This window comes from Phascolarctos cinereus, unplaced genomic scaffold, assembly GCF_003287225.1.
Source record: "Phascolarctos cinereus isolate Bilbo 61053 unplaced genomic scaffold, phaCin_HiC Scaffold_1;HRSCAF=81, whole genome shotgun sequence".
In the NCBI taxonomy this organism is placed as follows: domain Eukaryota; kingdom Metazoa; phylum Chordata; class Mammalia; order Diprotodontia; family Phascolarctidae; genus Phascolarctos; species Phascolarctos cinereus.
Window position 1 is genome coordinate 254133885 of NW_027555514.1, and position 27619 is coordinate 254161503.

A 27619-nucleotide genomic window follows, 5' to 3' on the forward strand; every position below is an offset into this window, starting at 1 on the left:
TTACAGTGGAATCACAGATGAAGTTCTGTTCAAGCTGTAGATCTGGAGGTCCTACTACATTTTATAGATGAGAAAACATGCCCAGTGTGGTTAAGTGACTTGATCACGTCAAATACGTCTAAGCTATTGTCTTTTTAGATATTGATATTGTGGCAAATGTAAAGATCACTGGCTTAGTAGGCAGAAGACATGGGTTCTAGTCTTTTTGTCATTACATATTATATGTTTGACCTTGAAGTCACTTTTTGTCATGAACCTTGGTTGCTTTTTTAGTATTATTTTTAAAATTGAGGATAACAGACCATCTTCTGCCTACCTTATAGGGTGATTAAGAAAATTGAATGAGATAATGTTATATGGAAGGTCTTGGGAAATTGTAAATAACTACCAATTTGATTGTTTAAACATAGTACTCAGTGCTGAGAATTGGCCCAAGTATTCTAGGAAAAATGATTCGGAATTATGCCTTTAAACAGTGACCATAGTGTCTACATAATTATTTGACCTCACTGTTAAATGTATACTTCAAAAAGTTAAAAGACAGAGCAGCTAGGTGGTGCAGTAGATAGAGTGCTGGCCCTGGATTCAGGAGGACCTGAGTCCAAATCTGGCCTCAGACACATAACACTAGCTGTGTGACCCTGGGAAAGTCACACCCCCATTGCCTAGTCCAAAAAAAAAGTTAAAAGACACAAAAATCATCATGTATGATAAAATATTAACTTGATCACTTTTCGTAGTAGCAAAGATTTGGGAACAAAGTAGATGCCTATCAATTGGGGAATATCTAAACAAATTATGATAATGTAATGGAATACTACTTTATCATAAGAAATAATTAATATGAATCAAAGATTGACAGCACTGATATAATTTAGTTTGTTTTGGTTTTGATCAGACTTTTGATTTAATCACCATATAAGTTTTCCGGTGAAGAGTTTCCTCTTACAATGTAGGTATGTACCTTCTCTACATCTTACAGTCTTAGAGGATTTACAAAGGATTACAGCCTTAGAGGTATATCACAGGTCGGCAATAGCAAATTGAAAAAAAAAAAAGGACATCATGACCAACTGAGGTCTTGATGGAAGAGAAGAATGCCCTCATATCTTGGTGGCTGTTTTTTTTTTTTAAAGTATGTGTCAGTGGAAAGAGTGTCAGGCTTGAAGTCAGGAAGACTCATCTTCCTAAATTCAAATCTGACCTCAAACACTAGCTGTGTGACCCAGGGAAAGTCACTTAATCCTGTTAGCTTCTGCTTCTTCATCTTTAAAATGAGCTGGAGAAGGAAGTGGCAAAACCATTCCGGTGTCTTTACCAAGAAAACCCCAAATGGAGTCATGAAGAGTTGGACTGTACTGAAACAATTGAACAACAACATGTAGATACTACTAAAACTATTCTCTGATAGTAATTTTAGGGAGGCTCACTGTGTTCTGCATGTTGGGCCAGTATTGGTGGCATAATTAGAGCAGTAATGCTTTAAATGGATCTGAAGTGCCAAGGAGAAGAGTTCATAGGCCTTGCCTGGGTAAGTTAGGTACTAGCAGTATGAAATTCAGTCAAAACGGTTTTGTGTGTGTGTGTGTGTGTGTGTGTGTGTGTGTGTGTGCATGTATGTTTGTGAGCATTATACTATCATAGAGTACTGGAATGGGAGACAGGTGACCTAATTTCTAGTCCTGGTTTGACTCTACTGTAATTGGTTGGGTTACCTTAGGTAATATGTCTAATCTCTTTGGACCTCAGTTTTCTTCTTTATCAAATAACAGGATGCAGTATAAAAATTTCCAAGTCTCATTCCATGCCTAAAACCTATTCTATGATAGTCAACTAACATACAATGATATTGTTATTAATAATAACAACTAGCATTTACATAGCACTTTATGGATAACAAAGCATTTTATAGATATTAACTCATTTGATCCCAACAAAACTTTGTGAGATAGGTGCTACTATTTTCCTATTTAATGGAGGAGGAAACTGAAGCGTGGAGAGTTAAGTAATTTCCCAAAGATCTCACAAGTAGTAAGTTTCTGGGGAAGAATTTGAATTCAGATCTTCCTGACTCCAGGTCCTGAGCTCTTTCCATGGCACTATTTAGAGACATATTATGTGTCAGGTGCTGTGTTGAACACTGATAGGTTAAATCTTTTTCAGTGAGATTAATTTTTGATAAACGTTTAACATAATCAAATTTTAAAAGTGCTTGCTCCTACTATAAATTGCTATAAGGTTAAAACAAATGCAACTTCTATATTCTCTTTTTTCCTTTTGAGATAGGTAATTTAGTTACCCCAGTCCAAATTTAGTGTTTATTTCTGCAAAAGTAATTATAGGGAAAATAATGTTTCTCAGGGAAACCCCCCCCAAAAAAAAACCCTATTAACAGTAGAGATTCTGTATCATAATTTTTTTAAAAGAATGGCATGAAAATTATTTTACCACTAGTACAAGTCATTGAGGTGTGTTTTCCATACCTATAGAACTCTTCTATAAAGGCCTTGCTTCTTAGTGGCATTGTTAATTTCAGATGTGATTGATGAGGGCTAGATTAGAGGTAACTAGGAATTTAATTCTCTAGGGAAATCACATTATCATTCAGACTACCTCTGCCTCTGCTTGACAGTGATGCTTAATATATACCATTCGACGAACAAACTGGACCCTACTACAGAGTTAAGCACACTGTCAACAACTATTTTTCAATAATCACTGTCCAACTAAATTAACATATCAGTCTTCACATTTCAATGTGTCATATAAATCCACATCATTTCTTTTGGCATTCAAATACAACTGGCAATACACTAATAAGATTACATTATTAAAACTGTCTTTAAAATGAAAGCAACGTTAACCATGGCGTAAAAATATCAACTTCATCAACTTTAATACACAGATAGAATGAAGTCACATTATTTTGACAATGTTTAGTCAAAACTACCAATTTGGATGAGGATTTTTTTTATCAAGCATTGCCTTCTCTTGAAAAGCCAAAGATCAACAAGGAGGGATTTGGGGGATCCAAAGACATAGATGAAAACTTTTTTTTTTTACTATAAAATTTGAAACATACCAACAAATTAGTGTTTATATATTGCCTGGCTGAACTAGTAAAAAATAAATTGCTTTTGTTTTTTTTTTTCAATGTCCCAGATTTCCATTTTTAACAAAGTTAAGTCATCCCTTGGGGAATAGCACCTTTTGCTACCCAACCAATAGTATGCACTCCCCTATTAGGAAGGAAGACCTGGTTCAGTAACATGGAGTCATTGATTCACTGGCTGAAAAGTCCAAATACTAACACTCCTAATGATCAGCCATTCCTTTTGTGTTCTGGTGGCAAGTATTCTTATACAGTGAATATCAAATGGAACTTTGTGCTTCACATCTGCTACTTCAAAGTTTCCATTTTGGAATTCCCCTAGTCTCAAGTAAGTGGCACACTGTTTTCCCTTTTTGCTCCATCCTATATTTTCGCCAACTTCCAGGGCTCCATGATGCAAGATGTCATTCTGTCGATCTTCTGTTCCAGTACTCACTTTAATTTTGCTGATATTGATGGGCTTTTCAAATACAATTACAAAGTAATCTCCTACTGCAGGTGCTTTGGACCAAAAGTACTCATCAACACTGCTATATGCTTTGCTTGCATCATAATTTTCAAAGACATTCATATTTGTATAGAGCTCTGCAGGTGGATTGTCAGGGATGTCAAATGAATCCTCTTCAAAGTCATCATCTTTTAATTTGTTCTCTGCTCCTTTGTATGAGGAATAATATCCTATATGCTGGAATAGAGAAGGTTTAAAGCGCATCACATCCTTTTGAGCCAAGAGACTACGGAAATGAATCAATAGCCAATCACAAGGCATTTCCTGGTAAAACATTAACAAAAAATGTGCCAGTCGTGGGAGATCATGGGAATGGTAGAGTTTTCCAATGTAGCCAAGCTTGGAAAATTCCAGTGTCACCCAGTAAGAACCTTCTCGTGATGTGATCACTTTCTTAATGGCAGACAAGAAATTTTTTGAACATCGAACATCATCTTCCAACATTACATAATAGTCTGAAATGTTGGCACAAAAATTAAGAAGGAAAGCATAATCCACATTCTGCTTGGATCGAAACTTGACTCGGTCATTTGGATCATTATAATTTCTTTTAAGGCCATCCAGGATTGGGTAATATTCCTCAGGAGCATGTATGACCATCAGTCGTCCAGCAATTATGTGGTGAGCAAATTTCTGTGTAATATCTCGTACCATACTGTCACACCAAAGTAAGTCAAAATCTGCAAGATGAACCACCACTGCAATTTCCTTCAGTTCTTCATAGCTGGATTGCTCAAATATAGACTTGATTGTTTCAAGCAAATAGTTTCCTTTTTTTCTTTTGACTGATGAAAGTCCAACTGTTAGGTACTCTGGGCAAAAGAATTCAGAAGGAAGATTAATTAGATGCTTTAAAAACACATAACAATCAAGGTTGGCCCTTAGGGCTGCTACTAAAACAAGTAAGCTTAGTGAATAATGAAATACGGGGCATTTTGTGATTAAATTATTAAGCTACATATGAAAAAGCTATTATGGTTTATATGTAATTGATTCTTTTCTGTGGAAAACAAATTTCATTATAAACATACTAATATGTGTACTGTTGCTTTAAACATTTGTTTATAAAATAAAATAGGGTGTAAAATGTTCTACAGCTCAGTGTTCCCATAATCCCATTAGAGAAGACACATAGATATTTAGATAATATTAAAAAAAATTATTAAAAAAATAGAAAAGAGAAAGTCATACAAAGTTATGGCTGACAAACTATCCCTAACTTATGCAATTAGAAATTACAGATGAATCATTTTTTAAATCATTTTGTGATTGAATAATTATTTTAAAGGTTATTTTTGTAATAATTATTCTTAGAAAACTTACAAGACATTTTCATTTGTGTTAAATTGTTTCCATCACTTTCTGCTGGCACAAACTATGAAGTGTTCAATTTTCATACAAAATAAATTCAGTTTCTTGCATTCAAGTCAAAATTCTTTGGAGTATATTGTATTATCAAAGATTTCCATTCTTATGAAAAAATTTTAGCATGTGGTTCTATGATATTGACATTACTGTGTTATCTATTGTGAAAAAGAGTTTTGTTCTGCTTTCCTGCAAATGAAACATCTTTTTTAATTGGATACAATCTAGAACCAGGGGCTCTTCACCCACAGCAAGCTTTGGATAGGATTTCAGGGTGTGAGGTGGGAAGGTATATTAAATTGGATAACATTGTAAGCAAACAAACAACATATATCATTATTTTTATCTTCTACTTGAAATTTAAGCATTTCCTTCTGTTGTAATTAAAAAACTATTTTGAAAAGTGACTCATAGCTTTCACCAAACTGACAAAAAGGTCTGTGATACAAACAAGAAGTTAAAGACCCTTGATGTAAAGCTGAAATCATGACTATATTTATTAATGCACCTGGGAAATGGCATAATCCCACTAGAGGTTCATAGTGCAGAGAAGATGACAATCCTCAATTTGGATAGACAAGAGGAAAAAAAAGGGAATCAGTGAGAAGTCCAGAATTCTCCACGAAAAATCTTGAAATATCCCAAGAATAGTAGCTACTGCTACTACTACACACACATATTACTAGCAAGGCTCTTCTAATTAGAGATCTCTCAATGAAATAATATAAAATTGTTTGGAACAAACTTCTCTTAACTAGTCTAAAAGAATTTTGTAAGTTCTCTGGGACAAAAGCCTAGGCATGGCAAAGCAAGTATGTTGGCAAATGGCAATTTTGCGTGGCTATTTTCTCAGTAATTTGGCCATTAGAGTAAAACTCATGGGAAAGATGTTTTGGGAGCTGCCAAGGGGTGTCAAAAACTGTCAACATTAGATTCAGAATTGAAGGAAAGTAAAGGCCCAATTATTTTGTTTTCTTTCAAGGAATTTGCTGTTTATATTTCTTTCCAAGACAGTCAGGTGACATGTGTATGCTCAATATGTATTAGTGACACTGATAGAAGAAAGAAATGAGGCTAGAAGAATATTTTCATCCTCTAGATATTATCAGAATGTATGAAGCATCCCTTAACACGATGGAAAACATACCCAAGAAGAAAGCTTAGAGAAAAAAAAATAGGCTAATGAAGCCAATTGAAAAGCAAAATTAATACTGCAGGAATGGTTGTGGAAGGATATAATACAAAGGAAGGGAAGAATAATTATTTAATGGCTTAAGCTATGTAGTCAGTATGAGGCTTGCTACATAGAGGGCAGATACAGAAATTAAATTTACTTCAATTAAACTCCACTCAACCAGCAGGCTATTGAGGTTAAACAATAGACTACTTAATATCTCAAGGACCACATATTCTAGTATGAGCCTAGACAAATATACAAATAACTATAATGAAATTAAAATATTACAATGGCACAAAAACTATCTTAGAAAAGTAAGATATTCTCTGGTTCAGTTTTAGTGAGGGAGATAGAAGACTAATGGTGATGATGTGGCATTTCAATTATTGAACTTGTGGATAACATCCATGCTAGTCATGGAAATGCACAATGACAGAAATGGGCAAGGCATGATTACTGAATGACTGGTATTTCAGTTTGCTTGTACCATGGATTATGTGAAGGAGAACATTACAAAGTATGGCCAGCTAATGACTAGCTAAGAAGTTTGTATTTTATCTGTGAGATACTGTGGAGTCACTAATCTCCTTTGAACAGGAGAATGATGGGTTGGAACCTGTATAATAGAAATATAGTGGTGATAAGGTGAAAGATGACTTAGAGAAGGCACATACTGAAGGCATGGGGACCAGTTAGGAAGCTACTATAAGATCACAGCAGAGGGGTGATGAGAGAGTCAACTAGAATTACAGAAGTGAAACTGGCAAGGAGGATATCGCCTTGAGTGTTTTAAAAGACAAGAATTAAATCAACATATGTTAGCAACTAAATGGATGTGGAGGATGAGAGAGAAATAAGACGTAAAGATTGTTCCTCATGGGAAGAAAGCAGTAGATAGTAACTTGTTAGGAATCTAAAAAGGATCCTTAGGCACTAAGGAATTTCCATTCTGGGTCAAGGAAGAAGAGTTCACTATTAACTCTGTTTGAGGGTGGGGAAGGGATTCTTCTAGATATGGGCAATGAGGAGCAACACTTTTTTTTTTTTCTGGTGCATGTACCTAAGATATAATAGCTTTCTGACCCTTTCAAAGTTGAGGATTACTATACACTTTTAAAGATTTTTGTTGAATAATAAAAAAAAAAGTCATACAGGTGTGTGTGAATGTGTGGAATGGAACCTGGGGAGAAAATCTCTAAGGATTATTAAGTTTTGAACAAAAAGCTAAATCAAGTATTGCCAGAGTGTCACTTTTCTGTTACTCATAATTAGTAGTTATTGAAGATTAATTTAAGCATTCTTCCAGGTACTGTCTTCTGTCTGGGTTTATGTGACAATGCTTTTTCCTGGTTTTCTTGTTTCTTGTCTGATTACTCCTTTTTGGTCTTCTGTGCTAAAATATCATTTGTGTGCCACAATCCTCATCCCTTTATGTGTATATCCCAGAGTCCCCTTATCTTCTCTCTCTAATCCCTATGTGTGGTCTCCTTGTTTCCATGGGTTGGATTTAATTATCATCTCTATGATGACGACTATGTATTCCTCTCTCATGTCTCTCTTAAACTCTAGTCTGAATTACCAACTGTAGGTCTCCACCAATATATTCTCTTGGCACATTAGATTTACAACTCCCTAAATGGAATTCGTTATGTACCCTGTAAGCCCAAGATTCTTCTGATTTCTCCCATTTCCCTTGAGACACTACCATCCATGTAGTTATCTAGGTTCATAACAATAGTTATACTTGACTCTTCCCTCATACTTCTTATTATTCTGTATTCAATTAGCTGCCAGTGCTTGTCAATTCTATGTCCACAATATATTTAATATATACTAGGCCCTTTTATCCTCTTATATGGCCACCTTCTTTTTAAATCTTCATTATCTTTTGCCTAGCTTAGGCTATCACAGTAGCCTCCCAATTTTTCTCCTCGCCTCTAGTCTTCTCAGTGTTCTATCCATTTTCCAAATAACAGCTAAATGGACTAGCACGGGTCTGATTAGGAACTTCAAGAAGCTGTAGTGATTCCCTATTTCCATTAGGAAAATATATAAACTTCTGTGGTTTTTTGGCATTTAAAGTTTTTAAACTTCTAGCAGCATCTTGTCTTTCTAGATGGATTTATCTTTATTCTCTTCTACCAACTCTACATTCTAGTCAAATGGACCCACTTACCATGTACAAATTTCATATCCCACCTCCTTGTCTTTGTGCCAACTATTCCTCATTCCTGAAAAGTTCTTGTACCTTGCCTCCCATTTTTTGGAGTCCCCAATTTCTTTTCAGGCTCAGTTCAAGATCTTTTCTAATTCATGATTATAAGTACTACTTTCCCCATACTATAGACTCACTGAGACAAATTTCTTTGGTATTTCTTTATCTGTGCACATATCCCTTTCCCCTTCACCATGAGAATATTATCTTGAGAATTGGGTAGCCTCAGAAACTAACGCATACTGTGTAAAGATGAAGTACTTAATTGATGCTTACTGAACCAAATTGAGTCAGCATTGTGTAGTTGATTTGGTGATAGAGGTTCTGGGTTTGACTCTACCCACTGGTATGTCCTAGCTTTGTGACCATGATTAATTCACTTAATCTCCTTTAGTTCCAGTTTCTCACTGTGAGAATTATTGTGAGAATCAAATGAGGTAATATAGAAAGTGCTTTGTAATTCAAATGGAAGAAAAATATCAATTAGTATTAAAAGTAGTAGATACGGGGAAAAAGAGAATAATACAAATGAATAAGAAGATGGTCTTAAAACAAAAGAACTTGTTTTCCTGGGACATTGACTTTTTGGTTAGGAATGTAACAAAGCTGAAAAGGATCAGGAAGAAAATATTCACCCTAAAACTTGATCACATTGTCCAGGAGGCTTTAAACTGAAAAGGGAGAGAGAAAAATTCCCAGATCGAACATCTCAGTCAGATGGCACGTAGAATTGACATAACATAGAAAGAAGAATGGTAAACAAAGTCTCCAATATTTCATAAAGAAGGAGAGAAAATACATCCATACCCTCAAGTATCTGTATACCAATAACCAGAATGTATATCAAAAATAAAATGACCTGACATCTTAAGACAAGGGGGCAAATATAAATTTAAAGGTAACACTGAAACTTGGTCAAATGGGATGCCTAACTAGAAGACAGCAATGGAAGCATATACTTAGTAAAGTAGAAGGGACAGAACATAGCATTACACAAAGATGTAGAAATTACCAAACTTGAGGGAGAAAACATACTAGCAATAATAATAATGGCTCATACATATTTAATACTGTATAATTCACTTAGAGCATTTTCCTCATAAATACTCTGCATATTAGACAGTATAAGTATTATTATAGCTATTGTACAAATGAGGGAGCTCAAGCTTCAGCTAACATGACTAGTTAATAGGAGAACTGAAATTCAAACCCAGGTTTTTTGATTCCTAGGATGTCCTTCTTTCAGATAACTATACTATCTCTAACCTTGGTGGGAAAAATTTGTGTATAGCTTGAAGGAAGGAAAACAAAGAAAACAAACAAACTGAAATTACATTATTGTGGGAGTAGACTACATACCACCCTGGACAGATGAAAGTAGTGATTGATGGATTACTGACTGATTGAAAATGCCACAGAGATATGATAGAACTGTCACGGAGAGTTGTGAGCCTCTTTTTAGTTACCAAAATTTTAAATTAATCTAAAAGAAGGTTTCTAATGAAGTGCCTTAAGATTCTCAGCTTGACAGAATTCTGGACAACATTTTAATCGAAGAAGAATTTTAGTTAGAATAAATGCAAAGGCTTATCTTTTACACACACACACACACACACACACACACACTTATCTACCTAGATATATGAAGTTAGACCTAGAGCAATTAAGGTATGCAAAGTATTTTATGTGTATGTTTCACAGGTAGATTATAGGGTTGAAGAAACTGAAGTTGAGAGGTGCCCAGGGTCACACAACTAAGTGTCTGAATCAGGATTCAAACAGGTTTTTCCTAACTTCAAGACTAGTGATCTATCCACTATGTCACCTAGTTGTCTACATATGGACACAGAAGCCAAATAGGCTGTTGGTTGGAATAAATATCAGTTTTGAATCTGTTTGACCACAGAGTACAGAACTAGGCGCGGTGCTTGGAAGTGAGAAGACTTAGGAACAGAATAAGAAGGGATTTTATAGTAGTTGCAGCTATTTAAAAAAAATGGGTTGGACTAACTCATGAGATAGTGAATACCCTGACAATGAGGCCTTTTAAGAATAGACTAGTTGAAGGGGCAGCTAGATGGCACAGTAGATAGAGGTCAGCCTTGGAGTCAGGAGGACCCTAGTTGAAATCTGGCCTCAGGCACTTGAAACTTACTAGCTGTGCAAGTCACTTGACCCTAATTGCCTCACCAAAAAAAAAAAAAAGAGACTAGTTGATCGGTTGGTGTGGATGTTGTCATTAGAGGGAATGTAATTGTTATAGTAGATGACTTCTGAAGTTACTTGTGTTTTAAAAAGATTCTATATTTTCATTGTTCCAATTGAGACCATGTAGAAATCTGCAATATATAAGTTTTTCTCAAGAAACATCTATAAAATGAAAAGTTGGAACTTCTAAAGTCTTTTCTACCTCCAATATCTGATGATTATACTTTTTTACTTAAAAAAAATCACATTCTAGTACTCAATCAGATAAGCACAATTTTTGAACTTTCATTTAGTGAAATAATGAAAAGATAAAGATGGCAGTAATGTTCATTGATCAACAGTTTTGGTTTTTTTTTAAGTAAAGGCTGGCTTGGCAGCCACCTACATAGTTACAATATTGAGTTGTTAAAATTTCCTTGGCCGCAAATATCTCCCTTGGCAGCCTACCTGAGTTCCTCAAATTCTCATTAAGACATCTAATCCTTTGGGTTTTTGCAATGGATGTCCCTTTTGGAAAATAAATGTGTTGCTAGCACATCGAACCATTATCCCTCTTTAATACCTCAGAACAAATTCATTTATCAGATTAGCAAACCAGGCCTTGAGGGAACAGAGTATACAAAATGAATGCTTTTAGGAGAAAGAAAAGGGAGTGAAGATGAAAGTCTAAGATGGATGCTGGGAAGAATGGCTTAAATGGGACACAAATATGGGGAAAATTTGAAGGTACTCATCACATAGAGCAGGGAGGGGGTTGAGAAGGCAGCAGCTATGAGTAGAAAGAGATGGGCTAGGAAACTCAACTTAAATGATGCAAGTTAACTATGAGCTGGTACTAGTAATTTTAACTTCACAGAATATCTCAGAATGTGAGAAAAAAATTAAAAATATATGAAGACCCCTATATTGCTGAGAAGTTTTCTAAAACTCTTTATAATCATGTTTCTTAATGAACCTTTTACATTTTGACTGTAACATATAGGCAAAGTGGACAGTAGAGAAAAAATATATCTATACTTCACGATTTAGTACATTCATTGACATCACAAAATAAATACATAACAGATTTTAAAAGTTGTATGACTTTCTACTCAAGCTATTTATCTGATACCTCAGAATTAAATTAAAAAGATGAAAACTAAAATCAAGCAGCTGTTTGTCTGCAATGTCAGCCACTATTGATTATTAAAAACTGACCACTCGGTTTTCCACTCAGGATATGTCAATAATTTTGGCATGTAAAAAAGTTTTAAGATTTTTCACTATGCTGAAGATAATAAAATAATAATATCTTAGATTTGTAAAACACTTAACTTTTTACAAAGTACTTTTACACACTTATTAAGGTAAGGATACTTACTTTTTCTTGGTAATGGAGTGCCAGCTAGATAGCGATAGGTGACATTTATGGCTCCTGAGAAATTAGATAAATCTTTAAAAGTGTGCACATAACGTTCTGAATTCAGTTGATGTGTGGATGTTTCTCTAATGAGCTGTTTGTCTCCCTTCTAAATGGCAAGAAAGAGGTAGAGAGAAAGAGTAATAGGTGCACATGGGTGAAAATTTCTCTCTTAATCAGTGAATAATGAAAGGGTGGGCCACAGGGTGTCATATACATTAACGTTTTATCTTGGCACATATTAGGTGCTCATTGAATTTTGGTTGAATGAATCATAGGCCACCTGTATATCCTTCTATCCTTCTAACTTCTAAACATTATGGTAGATAGCACATGCAACAGATGAATAGAAATTGGGTTTTTCTTTTCCATCTTGCTTAGTGGACTGTGCCTTCCAGCTTTATTCTGGTTTATACCTGACTCTCAAACCAGAGACTTTTCTTTATGCCTACACTGGCATTACTCAAATAAGCAAGGCCTATTCATCATTCTCCTTCTACTTTACTGTGGAGCAGTTAGGAAATATTTCTTATAACTATATATATGCTGTTAAGAGTGCTGTGTGGGACTGAACAATTTAATGTTGTGCTTCTGGTCTGATTTGGTTATGGTTTTGCAAGCTTGACCTTAATATCTTTTATAAGTATTCTAAAAAAAAAATTAGAGAGGCTCATGGGATCATTAGACCATAGTTTGATAATTGAAAGGGACCTTGAGACTCAACCTAATTTGATTTAAATCTTATTAAAGCTTTTGATAACCATGCCACAGCCAATTCAAAATGCCAGATCCTGTAACCACAAACTCCAAATTCTTTGGTTGGATGAAATTTTTCTTAAATATTCATTTAAAATAGAGACAGTTTGGTATAGTGGATAAAGAACTTGCTTGAAGCCAGGAAAGCTAGGTTTAAGTTCTGCCTCTAAAACATGCTAGCTATGAGACCTTAGGTAAGTAATTTGACTTCTCAGCACTCTGGACAGTTCTCTAACACTAAATTGTGGCAAAGGTGACAATCTGAATTCATAGACCTGACCTGGGTGTTAGCTGCACAAAGAAAATCACAGATCTAATCCCTCTGCCTATCCTTAAAGTAGGGGACCATTGGTGGCTAACTGATGATAATTTCTGCTATACAAAATTTCTTGCTTCAAATATTTGTTTTAACAAGTTTAATCTGTAATCATTTTTTTAATGTAAAACTCTTTGTGAACATACACACATTCTTTGGTATTTAATTTCCCAATAAGACATTTATCCTTATAGTTTTGTAATATGGATAAGGAGTTTTCAATAATTCAAAAGGAATGCAATCAATATATTCCCCATTTAGATTGTATAAATTTTCACCTAGTGATACTAATTGAATTTACAATGACAACCAACTTATTTTTTTTTTTTGGTGAGGCAATAGGGGTTAAGAGACTTGCCCAGAATCACACAGGTAGTAAGTGTCAAGTGTCGGTTGGATTTGAACTCAAGTCCTCCTGACTCCAAGGCTGGAGCTCTATCCACTGCGCCATCTAGCTGCCCCCTTAATTTGTGGTTAAGGGCACACAAAGTCTATCCTATTTATATGCGTAGGTTTGTATCTCCAGAAACATAAAGTGCTATGTAGACATTTGTAAATATGAATTAAGATTTTTAAAGTTATCAGATCAAAGCATTGAGGTTCTCTGCATATGCAATCACTCTCAGCATCAAATTCCTTGCTCTAATGCAATATTCTTCACCACTTGTAGATGCTGAAAATCATCAGATTAATAATCCTTAACTCAATGACAATTCTCATCTTAAAGTTCACATGACTTTTTATAGGTATTATATTGAAAGGAAAAAATAAGATATGAAATATAAATTAAACAAATTCCTAAAAACATAGGGTTTTTCTGAATTAAATACCACTACACAAAATAAAAGACATAATAAGGCATAAAAAACATTTAAAAGCACTTTATTAAATTTCCTAACATTGCTTTCTTTGCATATCTTTGTGATAAATAAATATGGCAGTAGTCAACTGAGTTGTTTTATTTGGCTCTTTTCAGTGCTCTATCAGGACTCTCCCTAAATAGTATTATCCTACAAATATTGTGTTAATCTGTGTGTGTATGTATGTATGTATGCATGTATGTACTAAGATAAAGATCCAGCTAGAGGATAAATGTAGGGTAAGGTAGGGAAATAAGTATTTATATAGCTCCCACTATTTGCAAAGTGCTTTTTTACAAATATCTCATTTCATTCTTACAACGATCCTATGAGGCAGGTGCTGTTAGTATCCTTATTTTGTAATTGAGTAAACTGAGGCTGAAGGATGTTAAGTGATGTGTCAGAGTCATGGTGCTAATAGTTGTTAGATTCAGATTTGAACTCACGTCTTGGTGACTCCAGACCCAGCATCCTATCTACTATGCCACCAGCTAGAACATAAACGTAGACTCTATACCAGGTGATCTTAGCCTTTTATCTATCTATCTATCTATCTATCTATCTATCTATCTATCTATCTATCTATCTGTCTGTCTGTCTGTCTACCTATTTATTTATTTTTGTGTATCTCATGGACCCTTTGGCAGTCTGGTGAAGGGTTCAGATCCCTTCTTAGAATATTTTTAAAAGTATAAAATATATTGGATTATTAAAGAAGTTAAATATATTGAAACAGTTATTAATATATATTTTATAAAGTTAATGGGCCCCTGGTTAAGAATCTCAGAGACTCAAAGCTATGCAAAGTTGATCAGTCAACCTTTTCTAATTGCATTTTGTTCAAAATGTTGCTTATGTTTCATTTAGAGACCATCTAACATGTCTAATCACTCACACAAAAGTGAAGCTGTTAAACATTGTTTTAGACTTGTGGATATAGCCACCAAATGGCAGATAAGGTGGACTGGGCTGTGCTTGAAAATCTGGGAGTTTATGTAGAATTTGTCTTTGAGGCTCATAATTCCCTTTCTGTAGAAGGAATCCAGTTGTCAAAGTAAGCTCTCAATGATTCTCTGTTGCCCTTCATATAAAATGCATGGCTAAGGACTATTGTTTTTAACTTCACATTTTTTTCTCTTTTATCCATATCCTCCTTTCCATTCCTGGCAACCTACTACCATCCTAATTCAAGATTTTATTACAATAGTGCAGCGCAGAGATGTTAAACTCATTGCCTGGCAGGAAATCCCCTAGTGAAGTCAGAACCAGATTGTCATTGGGAAATATTTAACAAAAGGAAAAAAAATAATAGAGCATAGATAATGTTAATACATAGTTTTCTAAATCAATGTGCTCCTACAGGGATACTTACCCATGGTTTAGTCTCCCATGTTTATATTTGAGTTAGATAACTAGTTAGATAAACTAGTTAGTTTTTGGCAACTAACTAGTCTTCTGACCTCTAGTATTCTTCTGACCTCCTTTCTCTGTTGGATCTTGAGTTAGAATATCTGGTGTCATATTGTAGCTCTGCCTACCACCCTTGGGTAGATCAATTAATCTACTGATTTTGATTCCTTGTGCTATGAAATGGTGATAGTATTAAATACAGAGACAGGGATTGGGTCTGGGATTTCATAGGCATAGTGATCTTCCAGATATGGATACTACTTATACCAGTGCAGATTGGGTACCTTCTTTGTAGCTTATATAGTCTTAAAGAGTTATCTAGAACACAGAGTTTAAGTGGCTGCTCAGAGACAAATAGCCATCATGTTCCAGAGGTAAGACTTGAATCCAGATCCTCCTGGCAGTAAGGCTGGCTTTTTAGCCATTTTGCCAAACTGATGGTGATGCTCATTGTGGTAGTGATGATGTCATTAATAATAATACATGCATTATTATTCACATATGTTAGTTTGGAGAAAAGGGTTATGTAAATTGGGAAGCATTATCAAAATCAGAGATTCCCAAACTTATATGGCCTACCGCCTCCTTTAAAAAAAAATACTCAACTCTCCATGGAAATCTTTAACCCTTTAACTTTTTTTGAATTTGTGTCATTTCAAAAAATACAAATTTTTTTAAAATGATGAATCTTAAACTGAATAATTTATTGTAAATTTGCAATTTTTTCCTGTATTAAAATTTTGATGATGCAATATTGCATCATGTAACCCTATAGTATCATATTATAGATAAGTCATTGCACACACACAGTCCTGCTGATACATGCTTGACTTTTCCACAATGCACAACATGCTTGCCTGCCAACACTTACTCATTAAGACCTGTTGGCAGACTTGACCACTGTTCAGTTATAACTTGCACTTTTTTTGTGTTTATTTGGAAAATAATGTAATCACTGTGACATTAACTATGTTACACAACACATTTTTTAAAAAAAATGTTCTTCTTTTCTTTATGCTTCCAATGCCCCCTTATTTTTATTTAATACCTACAAATTGTACATACTACTGCCCCCTCTGACATTTCAGTGCCCCACCAGGGGGCAGGATGGCCCACTTTGGGAACCTCTGAATTCTAAATTAACTGGGCAGCTAAGTGGAGCAGTGGATAGAGTGTTGGCCTCAAGTCAGGAAGATTCATCTTCCCAAGTTTAAATCTGGCCTCAGATACTTACTAGCTGTGAGACCCTTTGCAAGTTACTTAACCCTCTTTGCCTTTGTTTCCTCCTCTGTAAAATAAGTTGGAGAAGGAAATGGCAAACCACTCCAGGATCTTTGCCAAGAAAATCCTAAATGATGTCACAAAAAGTCAGACATGACTGAACAAAATTTACATAAACTATCATTATTTAAACATTTTACCCTTACTCACTAAACTTCCTAGATGTTAATAAATGAAAACTTAGTAGCCTTGCATACAAAGTATAAAAATATCTTCATTGGTTTTAAAAATGAATTGACTTTTATTAACATAGTAAATTTAATCATACTACTTTCCAAATATTCCTTAGAATTCTTTAATTTTTCAAAATCTGAGAATCAAGATTATTTATGGAGCTGTGTAGACCTGTGAAGGTAGTATGGTACCATGGCAAGAGGGCTGAATTTGGAGTCATAGGACTTGAGTTTGGATTCTGATTCTGCCATTTACACTGTGTATTATCTTAGATAAATTGTTTAACCTCTCCAGGTCTGTTTCTTAGATTTTATAAAATAATAAGTTTGGACTGTACAGATTTTAAGGTATCTCCTGGCTTTAAGTCACTCATTCTCTGATCTGCTAATCTATAAATTGACTGGCTTTGGCATATGAGCTTCATTTAGTGACGTGTGTGTGTGTATGTGTGTGTGTGTATATATATACACATATATATGTGTGTATATATACATATACACACACACACACACACACACACACACATATATATATATATATATATATATATATATATATATATATATACACACACACACACATACATACACACACATACACATAGAAGGAGCAGCAGAGGAGTTAATTCATAGTGCCATACCATTTACATTAATATTCTAAATTGTTGCTATGAATGAAGTTTTTATTAAGTGTTTACTATGAACAAAGCACTATGCTAAATGCTGGGGATACAAATAGAAAAGTAAGAGAGTCCTTGTTCTTAAGGAGCTCTTATGGGAGAGACAATACATATGTAAGGTTTTAGCTGCAAATCCAGGGTCTTAAGGGTACAGATGTTAATGCCTCTTCTTTAATGCTATCCATTGACAAAATCATATCAGTTTCTGATATTGAACCATATTGGCATTTGACAGTGCCAAGGCTTTGATGGCAATAAATTTATTTTCTGGGTCTCTGATAGCTGTGGCTATGGCACCTTCAGGACCAGTTGTCAGCCTATGTCTCCACTGGGGTTGCTTTCCTGGATAATGACTGGGGATACTGGGTCAGAAGCATTGCTATTCCCAAGGCTCTTAGTTGTAAAATCCTGGGCTTTTCCTTTGGGATGTGAGGGGGAATGATAATCAAGGTAGCAGTGGTGTTTTTACCTGCCAGGCACATGCTGCCTTCCCTGTCTACCTAGGGTTATCATGCTGCTTTTAGATGGCTTGTCTTGTTTGCACTGTGTGTGACAGTTGATTGGTAGCTAATGGGAATGTTTGGCCCCTTCAACATGACAGCTGTTTCCTCAGATGATGACTGTGATGATGGGATGGAAGCAGGAACTGAGGGTAGGAGTTGGGGGGGGTGCTGCCTTTTGGTGACAGTTGTGGTTAATGATGATGAGGAAGGTATCCCTCTCCCCAACCATTCAGCAATGCTTCCTCAACTCAGTGATGGCCATGGGAGCTAGACTGGAACAAGGTCTGGTACCTAGCTCAGTTCTGCTTCATTCCAACTCCAATTCAATCTTGTCCATGCTACTATTAATCCTGTATGTACATAATTGTTTGCATATTGATTCCCTCCTTAGATGGTGGGGTGCTTGAGAGTAGGGACGGTTAACACCTAGTGCTATTCTTCAGGTAATGTCCTATGTATGATCCACTCATGGATTTGTGATCGCATCACTGTGATACTTGGGCCTGGGCACAATGTAAGTTCTTTGAGGGTAGGGGTAGGGCTATTTATTTATTTATTTCTGTATTTCTAATATTGGTATGATTAAAAAACCTCGATAAAGGCTTATAGAAAGTCCTGAGGCTTTCTTTGAAGCAATTGAGAGAGAAAATGATTGAGAATTGTAGAAGATGAGACTAGTAAAATGCAGATGGGTTGTGATGGATGCATGGAAGATGGTCCCTGTAATGATGAGATCACAGGTAAATGGAAGTATTGAATGTAACTTAGAACTGAGTGCAAGACTAGAAGTGTTGAATAAGGCTTTGTTGAATTCAAATAACAAGGCAGGATAGAAAAAAAAGAAATGATTTGAATTTAAGATAATGGGATCTGGGTTCAAATTTTCTTCTGTCTCTACCTTTATGACAGTGAGCAAATCATTTAACCCAGACCTGCACAACCTGCAGCTCATGGGTCACTTATGGCATGCCAAAGGATTTTGGGTGGCCCACAAAAAATGTAGAGCAAAACATACAAAATCCTTTGGTGTGTGTATGTTAAGTGGCCCATGGGCCCCAGGTTGTGCAGGAATGGGAACAATTTTTCATCTCTAAAATAAGAGTGTTGGACTAGGTGACCTCAAACTACAATCCCACAACACTAAAATCTTTCTAGCTCTAAATTTATCGTCTAATGGTGATGAGAAAGTTTGTCAAATTATTTTCCAAAATTCAGGTGTGTCTTTTCTATGGAATTCCTTTGCTTCACCAACATTTTTACAATGTTCTTTTGCTTCTAGATTTTTTTTTTGTACTTAGGAAATCATCTAATTCTATCTTACATTATCCCGGACAAGTCACTTAACTCTGCCTCAGTTTCCTCATCTGTAAAATGAGCTGAAGGAGATGGTAAAAACTCCAATAACTTTGCCAAGAAAACCCCAAATGGAGTCATGAAGAGTTGCATATGACTGGAAAATGACGGAACAACAAGAATCTTTCATTGTACATATGCATTCATGACTGGACTACCTGAATTCCAGGAGGTCAGGGATCCCAGCTCAATAAATGCTCAATAAATACACATTGGTTAAAGAAATGAACATAAAACTGGGAAATAAATATTGAAATTATTTCAGCTTTTAACATGACTTTTTATTCACCAGGCTTACAATGACTTCAAAGGGGGCTCTCTTCATGAGAGGTTTATAAGCATATGTCTATAAATAGTGATCCTCTGACCATTAAGTACAATTAAATATAAAAATTCCACTTGAGAGCTCCTCACACATACAACAGCTGTTGATTGAAGAAAACAAAGAGTGTGAGTCAATCTGCTCATTACATTACTTGTTTAATTTATAAGGGGATAGAGTGTCACTTCTTTCTTTAGACACAGTTACAGAAACAAATGATTTCCAAGCAAGAAGCACAGTCATTTATTTCTCTATTTGTTCTAGTAGATGTTTGGCAAATTGAATAAGGTACCTACATTAGCTTCAGAAAGAGCTGGGTTCAAGACTTGTGACCCTTACCTTAGCCAAACCATTTAACCTCACAGCGCCCCAGGTGACTTTCTAACATTCTAAGTTAATGAACAGTTTCTCATCTATTTAATAATAGCTAACATTTACACAGCACTTTGAGGTTTATAAAGGGCTTTTCATATGTTATATCATCTGATCTTTATGACAACTTTAGGAGGTAGATTCTATTATAATCCTCATTTATAGATGAGAAAATTAAGCCTTGGAACAGGTAAGTGACTTGTCCAGGATTACACAGTATTTTCCTGAAGCAGGATTTGAACTCAAATCTTCTGGGCTCTTAGTGTAGAACATTACTCACTGCACCACAAAATGAATTAGAAAGCAAGTAGAAATATATACTATAGGTTCTTCTTGGGGACTTCCCAATAGGAATAAAATGATGGGTATGGCCACTCTCAAACCACTTGTTATTTATTCACTTTGTTTTTCAAGGAGACATGACTGGAATGGCTCCTACATTACTACCCTAGGATTTTAGACTCAGAAATAATAGTAATAATAAAATAATAATAATAATAATAATAATAAGTAGTAGTAGTAGTAGTAGTAGTAGTAATTATAGTAGTAGTAGTAATTGTAGTTGTTAGTTAGGTCTAGACCTGTGGTTTTAATCATATAGGCAGCTCCAAGATAGGAAACCGCCTCTATCAGTGCATATCTGCATTTGCTTTGTAATTCATAACCTTAGCTACATAGAGAATTGAGAGGATCAGTGTCTTGTGAGGAACACAGACGATATATGTCAGAGGTGGTTCTTGAACCCATTTTTTCCTGATTTTAAGGCTTCTTCTCTACAGTAGTACCTTATTATATAAACTTTAGGGTTTCCCCCTCCAAGATTTATTTGTGTGTGTGTGTGTGTGTGTGTGTATGTGAAGACAAACTAGGCCATCTTTTGCCTCGTTTCTTACCTAGCTTTTAAATCCTGAATGGGTGTTGCCTTAGACAAATTGAAACCTGGGAAAGACCTTAGCTTAGAAAGGCCAAGGTCTCCCATTGCATCTGGGGCCATCACCAGTCTTCATGACCTATGTCTTGCCACTGGACTGTGGAGAAGAGAGTGAGGCTGATAACCTTGGAAAGCTCTGCCTCATGTAAATCCTATTCACTTACAAGTCAAGACAACACCCAAGAACAAGAAGACTTAAGGATTTATGATGATATTTCTTTACTACTCAGTGATGAGAGAAGTTTATTATTATTCCATTTTACAGATACGGAAACTGAGGCTTGGGGAGGCTAGTGACATGCCTGCAGTAGCATGGTGAGATCTCAGAATTATTGGTCCAATGAAGATTTTCCAATTCCAAACTGTGTCCTTTCTATTATACCAAACTGCCCATACATAAATTCCACTGGTTTTAGGGCTTAAAAGCCACAATGACAACAAGGTGAAGAAAAGAGAATTATTTCTCAGTAGCATTCATGGCCAGCTCCTCTAGTGTATTAGCATTTTAATTAAATCACTATTAGCCAAGTTTCCCTCAGTCCTACTTATCTCAATTACCATTCATTGACTGAGTTGGATAGTGGTGAACAAGAAAGCTGTATCTAAATATTTGTTGAACGTAGATTCTGCCCTGAATATGATCCTGCAACCTGATAGAAAAGATCATCCAATAGTAATGCTTTTCTGCTTGTCTCCTTCTCATCTAAGTGGTAGCAAAACTGCCTCAATAAACCACTGAATGTCTCAGTATCTTTGTCTCCTGGGGCATAATCAAGAAACATGGATATGTATCTTGGCCCAATTCCGGCCATTTAGGGCCATTCAAAAATCAATTCAAATGTCAACACTCCATAATGGAAGGGAAAATGTCAATTTTCTTTGACTAAACAGAACAATAATACTCATTAAAAGGTACTTGGAAGGCAATGGGGCTTTGAGGAAGCATAACTAATTCCTAATGCAGCAAGAGCTGGTTTCCTTCCCATATTTCAAATAAGTACCAATAATTTCTATGGGTTAAGTGGTCCTAACTGATTCTACAGATGTTGGCTAGGCTAGCTGGGCATATGCAAATTGGAGGTACCTATTTAGACCCAAATATACACTAGGATCAGAGAGAAAGAGAGAGATCTCTAAGGATCATAGGTAAAGGACATAATAGAGAGATCTCTAAGAAAATAGAGAAAAAGAAAATAATTCTTTAGTTTATTCTTCTATCAAGGGAACATAACTTGAACACATAAAAAGGATCATACTTCAACTCTAAAGTCTAGAGTACTTAAGTGTCCAACTTAAACATTCAATTCAACAACAACAAAAAAATTATGATAGAAAAAATAGATAATCCAGACAGTGTTATTTCATTGAGCTTACTCATCTCTGTGATGACTGAATGGTTTTTGGTAACTGTCTTCCTAACTAAGCAGGGTCTTCAGCTTGCTTCTCAGGTGAGGGTATAACTTAGGATAATAGGTGGCTAGATGTAGTGTTCGTGTAGTTCAGCCTCCTCATTTTATAGTTAAGGAAACAGAAACCCCCAGAGGCAAAGTGACCTGTCCAAGGTCACACAGGAAGTAAGCATCAAAGGTAAGATTTGAAACCTTGATCTCTAAATCCTGGGAGAGTGAGCTTTCCATTAAGCCAATTTGTCTCTGCTTGACTAAGCTGCAATTTTGAATCCTGAAGGACTGTTTTGCAAAACTTAATCTATCTATGAAACTTACCAAGACATACCCATCTTCAATGTACAAGTTCATGAAGAGAAGGCAAATAACAAGAAGCCCTAAGAATGACACTGCTGAACGTTTCCGCAAGCATCTCATTTTATCCAGTGTTATCAAATGAGTCTCATGTGAAGAAATACATATGTTGTCTCCTAAGGGAGAAAAGCATAGAGTTACTCAATTAATTTTGGTTGCCACTATTTATTAGGCTCATTTGTTAAAATTCTGAACTGTGGAGAATATATATCATACTAATTTTAAATTCAAATTTGTTTTCTAATTTCACATGGAAAGATGACAAATTATGGTGGAGCCTTTGCATTTCTATTAGCTTAATCCACAGATATTTGTTAAGTACCTACTAAGTGCCAGGCACTATGCTAAGACTTGCATAGCGGGCCCTCTATTCTAGGTGGCATTGTAGATAGAGAGCACGGGCATGCAAAGTCAGGAGGACCTGAGATCAAATCTCAACCTGAGACACTTACTGGTTCTGTGACCCTAGACAAGTCAATTAACATCTGTCTACCTCAATTTTCTCACTTGTAAAATAGGGCTAATAATAGTGCCTACTTCCCAGGGTTGTTATGAGTGTCAAACCAGGTAATACTTATGGATATGTTATCCATTAGCACAGTGCCTGGCACATAGTAGGCAGTTGATAATGCCTAATTCCTTCCCTTAGGTGACAAATATGCCAGCATTTCATACTATATACCTAACTTACAAACACACACATGTATGTGTATATACATATATATATATATATATATATATACATGCACACACATACACCTATATGTGCATATATGTATACATACACACACATAACACACATGGTAATGATTATCATAACCCCTTCTTTCCTTCAATTCCATCACCACATCCCCATCTCCACAAGTCCTGACTGCTGCTGCTTTTAGGAAACACTGTGCAAAAAGTAATGGAATTATTAAGATAGTATATAAGCTCAAAAATTGAAACAGAGATGCATCTTTGCACATCAAGAATATCTTAAAGGAGTTGACAAGGGGGCAGATTTTTTCTTCTCATAAGTAGGGCTAGTCTGTCCTGAAATATCTTGCATTGTGTTACATTCTTAAAACCAGAAGGGACCATAGGCATTATTAAAATCCAATCCTCATTTTCCTCTTACTATGTTCATTTTCCGTAGTTCTCTTTGTGACAGTGCCTGAAATTCTATCATTTAATTATCCAATTCAAATATCAATAATTCAATAATTCAAATATATATCATTTCAATTAACAAGCATCCCTTTAATAACAAATGCTGCAAAAAGGGCAAAGGAATTCCATAGTCATTCACTTTTTTTTGGTGAATTAATTAAATGGATTATTTGCTGAATATCCAAGTTCCTCTGCTATGAGGGAATGGGAATTGGGATTTTGATTGAGATTGAGGAAAAAAGTAAATTTGAGTGTGCAACAATTTTGGGTAGGATATCTGAGAAGAGATTTAGGATCACATGAGGTTATCTTAATGCCCAAAGGGAAAATCACTAAGAGGGTAGAAAATATATGCAGAAAAGGAGGAAGGATGTGTCAAAGAAACAGTTTTATTTTAAAACAATTTATTGCTTAGATCTAGCTCTTTATCTAGGAAATGGATAGAAAAACCTTTCTTTTCCTTTGGAATATACATAGGATTCTAGCTGGAAAAGATCTTGGTGGTCATCTCGTCCAATCCACTCATTTTACAGATGAAGAAATGAGGCTCAGAGATGTTTTGTGACTTGCCAAGGGGCATCCAACCAGTGTTTTGCTTCCAGGACTCAGCTCATACTAATGCATTGATTTATGGATTGACTCATGATCTCATCATTCTTCAATTCCATTGCTAAAGTTCATGACCTATCCATAGCTTCTTATTGTTCTTATCCATCCACAGAATAGCTACCCAATCTGCTAGAGACCTTCCTCTACTTTTTGACATATTTCCTGTATATCAGTGTAATGATCAGGCTGTCCAATTGTTATTTCTTATTCCTTCTAGACAGCTCATTTACTTCCTCTTTCAAAGATGCAATGACTTCTGGCTAATAATAGAATGACTTCTTGACCATGACCTCTGGCATAAAAATCTTCTTTAGTAATATTTTGCTTCTTTGCTTCTCACTTATGTCCATGATTCATGTTTCTATTTTTTTATTCACCCAAAATTCTGATTCTTCTGAAATCATTGTACTTCTTGATTCATTACCATGTCATATTACCAGCAGAATATTTGTGTAAAAAAGAAAAAAATATTTTTTTTTCCTAGCAGGGAGCATTTTGACATCATGGAAAGAAAATTTCTTTTTCAGTTCTCCAGCTCAACCTGCTTTTCCTGTTTAGTTCTCAACTCAGTTTAGTATCCATTGGCAATATTTATCATAGACATTTATGAAAGATTGAACTCATTGGACTGACCATCCATTTATATGCCATAATCTAGACAATGTGTCATTTTTAGTGATTTACTCTGACCTCTGTGAATGTCTAAGCATATCCTTTCTGAATAGCCAAGAATCTTACAGCAAAATTTTTGAAATGTCTCCAGTCTAAAAAAAAAAATCTGCAATCATCCATAACAGGAACATCTGAAGGATGGAGTGTATCAGACTTGATAAAATGTAAGCTACTTAAGAGCAAGGGTTGTGCCATATTTTAAATTTTTATAAAAGATAGGTATCACAACGTGTTGTGCATGTTATCTGCCTGAATACCTGTTGAACTGACTTCAGTGTTTAGAGAATTCTGCTAGAATCTGGACTATACTAAATTAATACTCCATTTAGTGGATCCAAGACACTAATTGAAAGAATATGAACTCCTTAAGAGCAGAGACTTTTGATATATACCCAGAGCCTATCACAGTGCTTAGCACATAATAGTTACTTAAAAACTTAATAATTGATTTGATATTTTGATGAGCAGATGTCTCCCTGATTTGTCATTACTCAGTAGTGATACTCAGAAGAACATTAATCAAATTATCTTGGTGGTTGTATCTGTCAAAGCATTATGTACAATTCTAACACATATATGAGAGACATCTTGTTTGAAGATAGATTTTAAGGCTATTTTGGAATATTAATCTTTTTTTTTAAAAGGAAGAGCAGTTATAAAAAAAATCAGAAAGATCTTGTATTCTCTATACCTCTCAGTCATTTATGCATCCGTGAACATGTGGTCTTCACTACAAGACCATCTGTCATCTGGTTTTTTTTTTCATATTTCCATCCACTCTCAATATATGTAGAAATCATACTTGGAAAAATAAAGATGAGAAAATAAATACATGTGCTAGCAGTTTCTGATAACTTTCATGCCACCTTTTTCTGTCCTTTAAGATGAAATTGAATTCTCACTTCCTACTTTTGAAGCCTTTCCTGCCTCTGACAGTACCCTCCCTCCCTGACAAGATTTTATTTAGCTATTTCATATGTATAAGTAAATCTTATCTTTTTATTTTGCATTTATTCATGTTTATTTTTAGCTCCACCATTAGAATGCTGAGTTTTTAAGAATAAAGATTGCTTCATTCTTTCTGATTTTATCTCCTGAACTTAACAGTATCTGCCATATAGTAGTTGTTTAATAAATGTTTGTTTATTGTTGTTGATTGGTTGACAAGAAAAGCACTCCTGGATTCTCCCCTCCCCCTACTCTGTTGGAGTAGTCTTTGCTTTATCATAAAAAAATTAATTCATTCTCTCTATTAAATTATAAAACTTAATATAAATATAAATTAATAAAATAATAAATATAAATTAATATAAAATATTTTAAAAATCTATAAAATTAATCCAATCTCTCTATGTTTTGGGAAAATCTGACTTAATCAGGTAATTGGCTTGAGATCTCCCATTATAAGTATACTAGCAGTTCTTGAAAGATTTAAGAACTCTGATCAATTCAATGAGCAATTATGACTTTCCTCACAGACAGAAGATGGTTTCAAGGTGTGGATTAAGACATGCATTTTTGGCCAAGGTGAATGTATTGATTTCTTTTCCTTGATTATGCTTGTAACAAGGATTTTTTTCCCCTTTCTTTTTTAATGCATTAACAGAGATAAGCTAGGGATAGGATTGCCAAGGAAAAAATAGGAGATAGTCACTGTAGAATTTTTTTAAGGCAAAGAAAGAAGGAACATCAGAAGGAAATAGCAGCAAGACAGCTTTAAAAGTAACATATTGAATTTATTGTCTATCAAAAAAGCAAAACATATAATAGAAATTCTTGGTTTTATAATTTTTTCCTGTTGTACTTTATATAGGGTAAGTGTTCTTTTTTCAGGTTTATTAAATTCAGAATAAAAATAAGATAAAGAATATTACTAGTTAAGTTGATGTGTATGGTCTAAAGATAATGTGATGGTCTAAAAATTTCATGTTTTTATACATTTTGAATGAACCCTTTATACACAGTATCCTTTTCACTGTAGAAGCAGAAAGGGGGCCCAAAAAGACGCCAGGTGATTTTGTGATTTAATCTCTTTCATTTTCACCATGACCAAATACTCCATTATCCAATATGGTCAACCTTCTTGTGATGATCCTAAGGTGGTGCTCAGAAAGCAGATACAGCCGCTCACCAAAGCAACTCTTGAAGGCTTTCTATTTGGTTACACTTGACACATATAACTTTTGATAACCCAGGTTCCCCCTCCACAGCACAGCAATGCATTGGACTACAGATTCTGTGAATGTTGGCCTACGAATCTAATCATCATAGAAAGCATTGGTTTTGATGGCAAAAAAAAAATATTCCAAGTTCAAAATGACATATTTCCAAATGTACTTTCAGAACATAGTTCATGTATAATCATGGGTTGCCAGGACAGGTAAACCAACCTCTTTTGTTTTATGAGATTCTCATCTGGATCCTAATAATTAGGATGTAAACATTGGATTAATCAATCATCTGGTTGAAAGTAAACTTGTGTCTT

The 27619-nt window shown here is 35.1% G+C and overlaps 1 protein-coding gene across 1 annotated transcript; it reads right to left on the minus strand.

Annotated features, from left to right (window-relative positions):
• Nucleotides 1-2693: 2693 nt before the first annotated feature.
• On the minus strand, nt 2694-27619 carry MGAT4C (MGAT4 family member C). Its single transcript, XM_020993438.2, has 4 exons — nt 27525-27619; nt 22666-22817; nt 11946-12093; nt 2694-4432 (listed from the first exon to the last, which is right to left on the minus strand). The coding sequence occupies exons 2-4, from the start codon at nt 22762-22764 to the stop codon at nt 3276-3278; spliced, it is 1404 nt and encodes a 467-aa protein (XP_020849097.1). The 5' UTR covers nt 22765-22817; nt 27525-27619; the 3' UTR covers nt 2694-3275.

Bases quoted from the DNA above. Each gene is read 5' to 3' on its own strand.
- MGAT4C (XM_020993438.2), bottom strand. From the start codon at position 22,764: ATGAGATGCTTGCGGAAACGTTCAGCAGTGTCATTCTTAGGGCTTCTT. The intron at 12,094-22,665 runs GTAAGTTTCATA...CTTGCCATTTAG, and splicing joins TTGAAGATGGGTATGTCTTG to AAGGGAGACAAACAGCTCAT. The intron at 4,433-11,945 runs GTAAGTATCCTT...TCTTTTGCCCAG, and splicing joins CACTCCATTACCAAGAAAAA to AGTACCTAACAGTTGGACTT.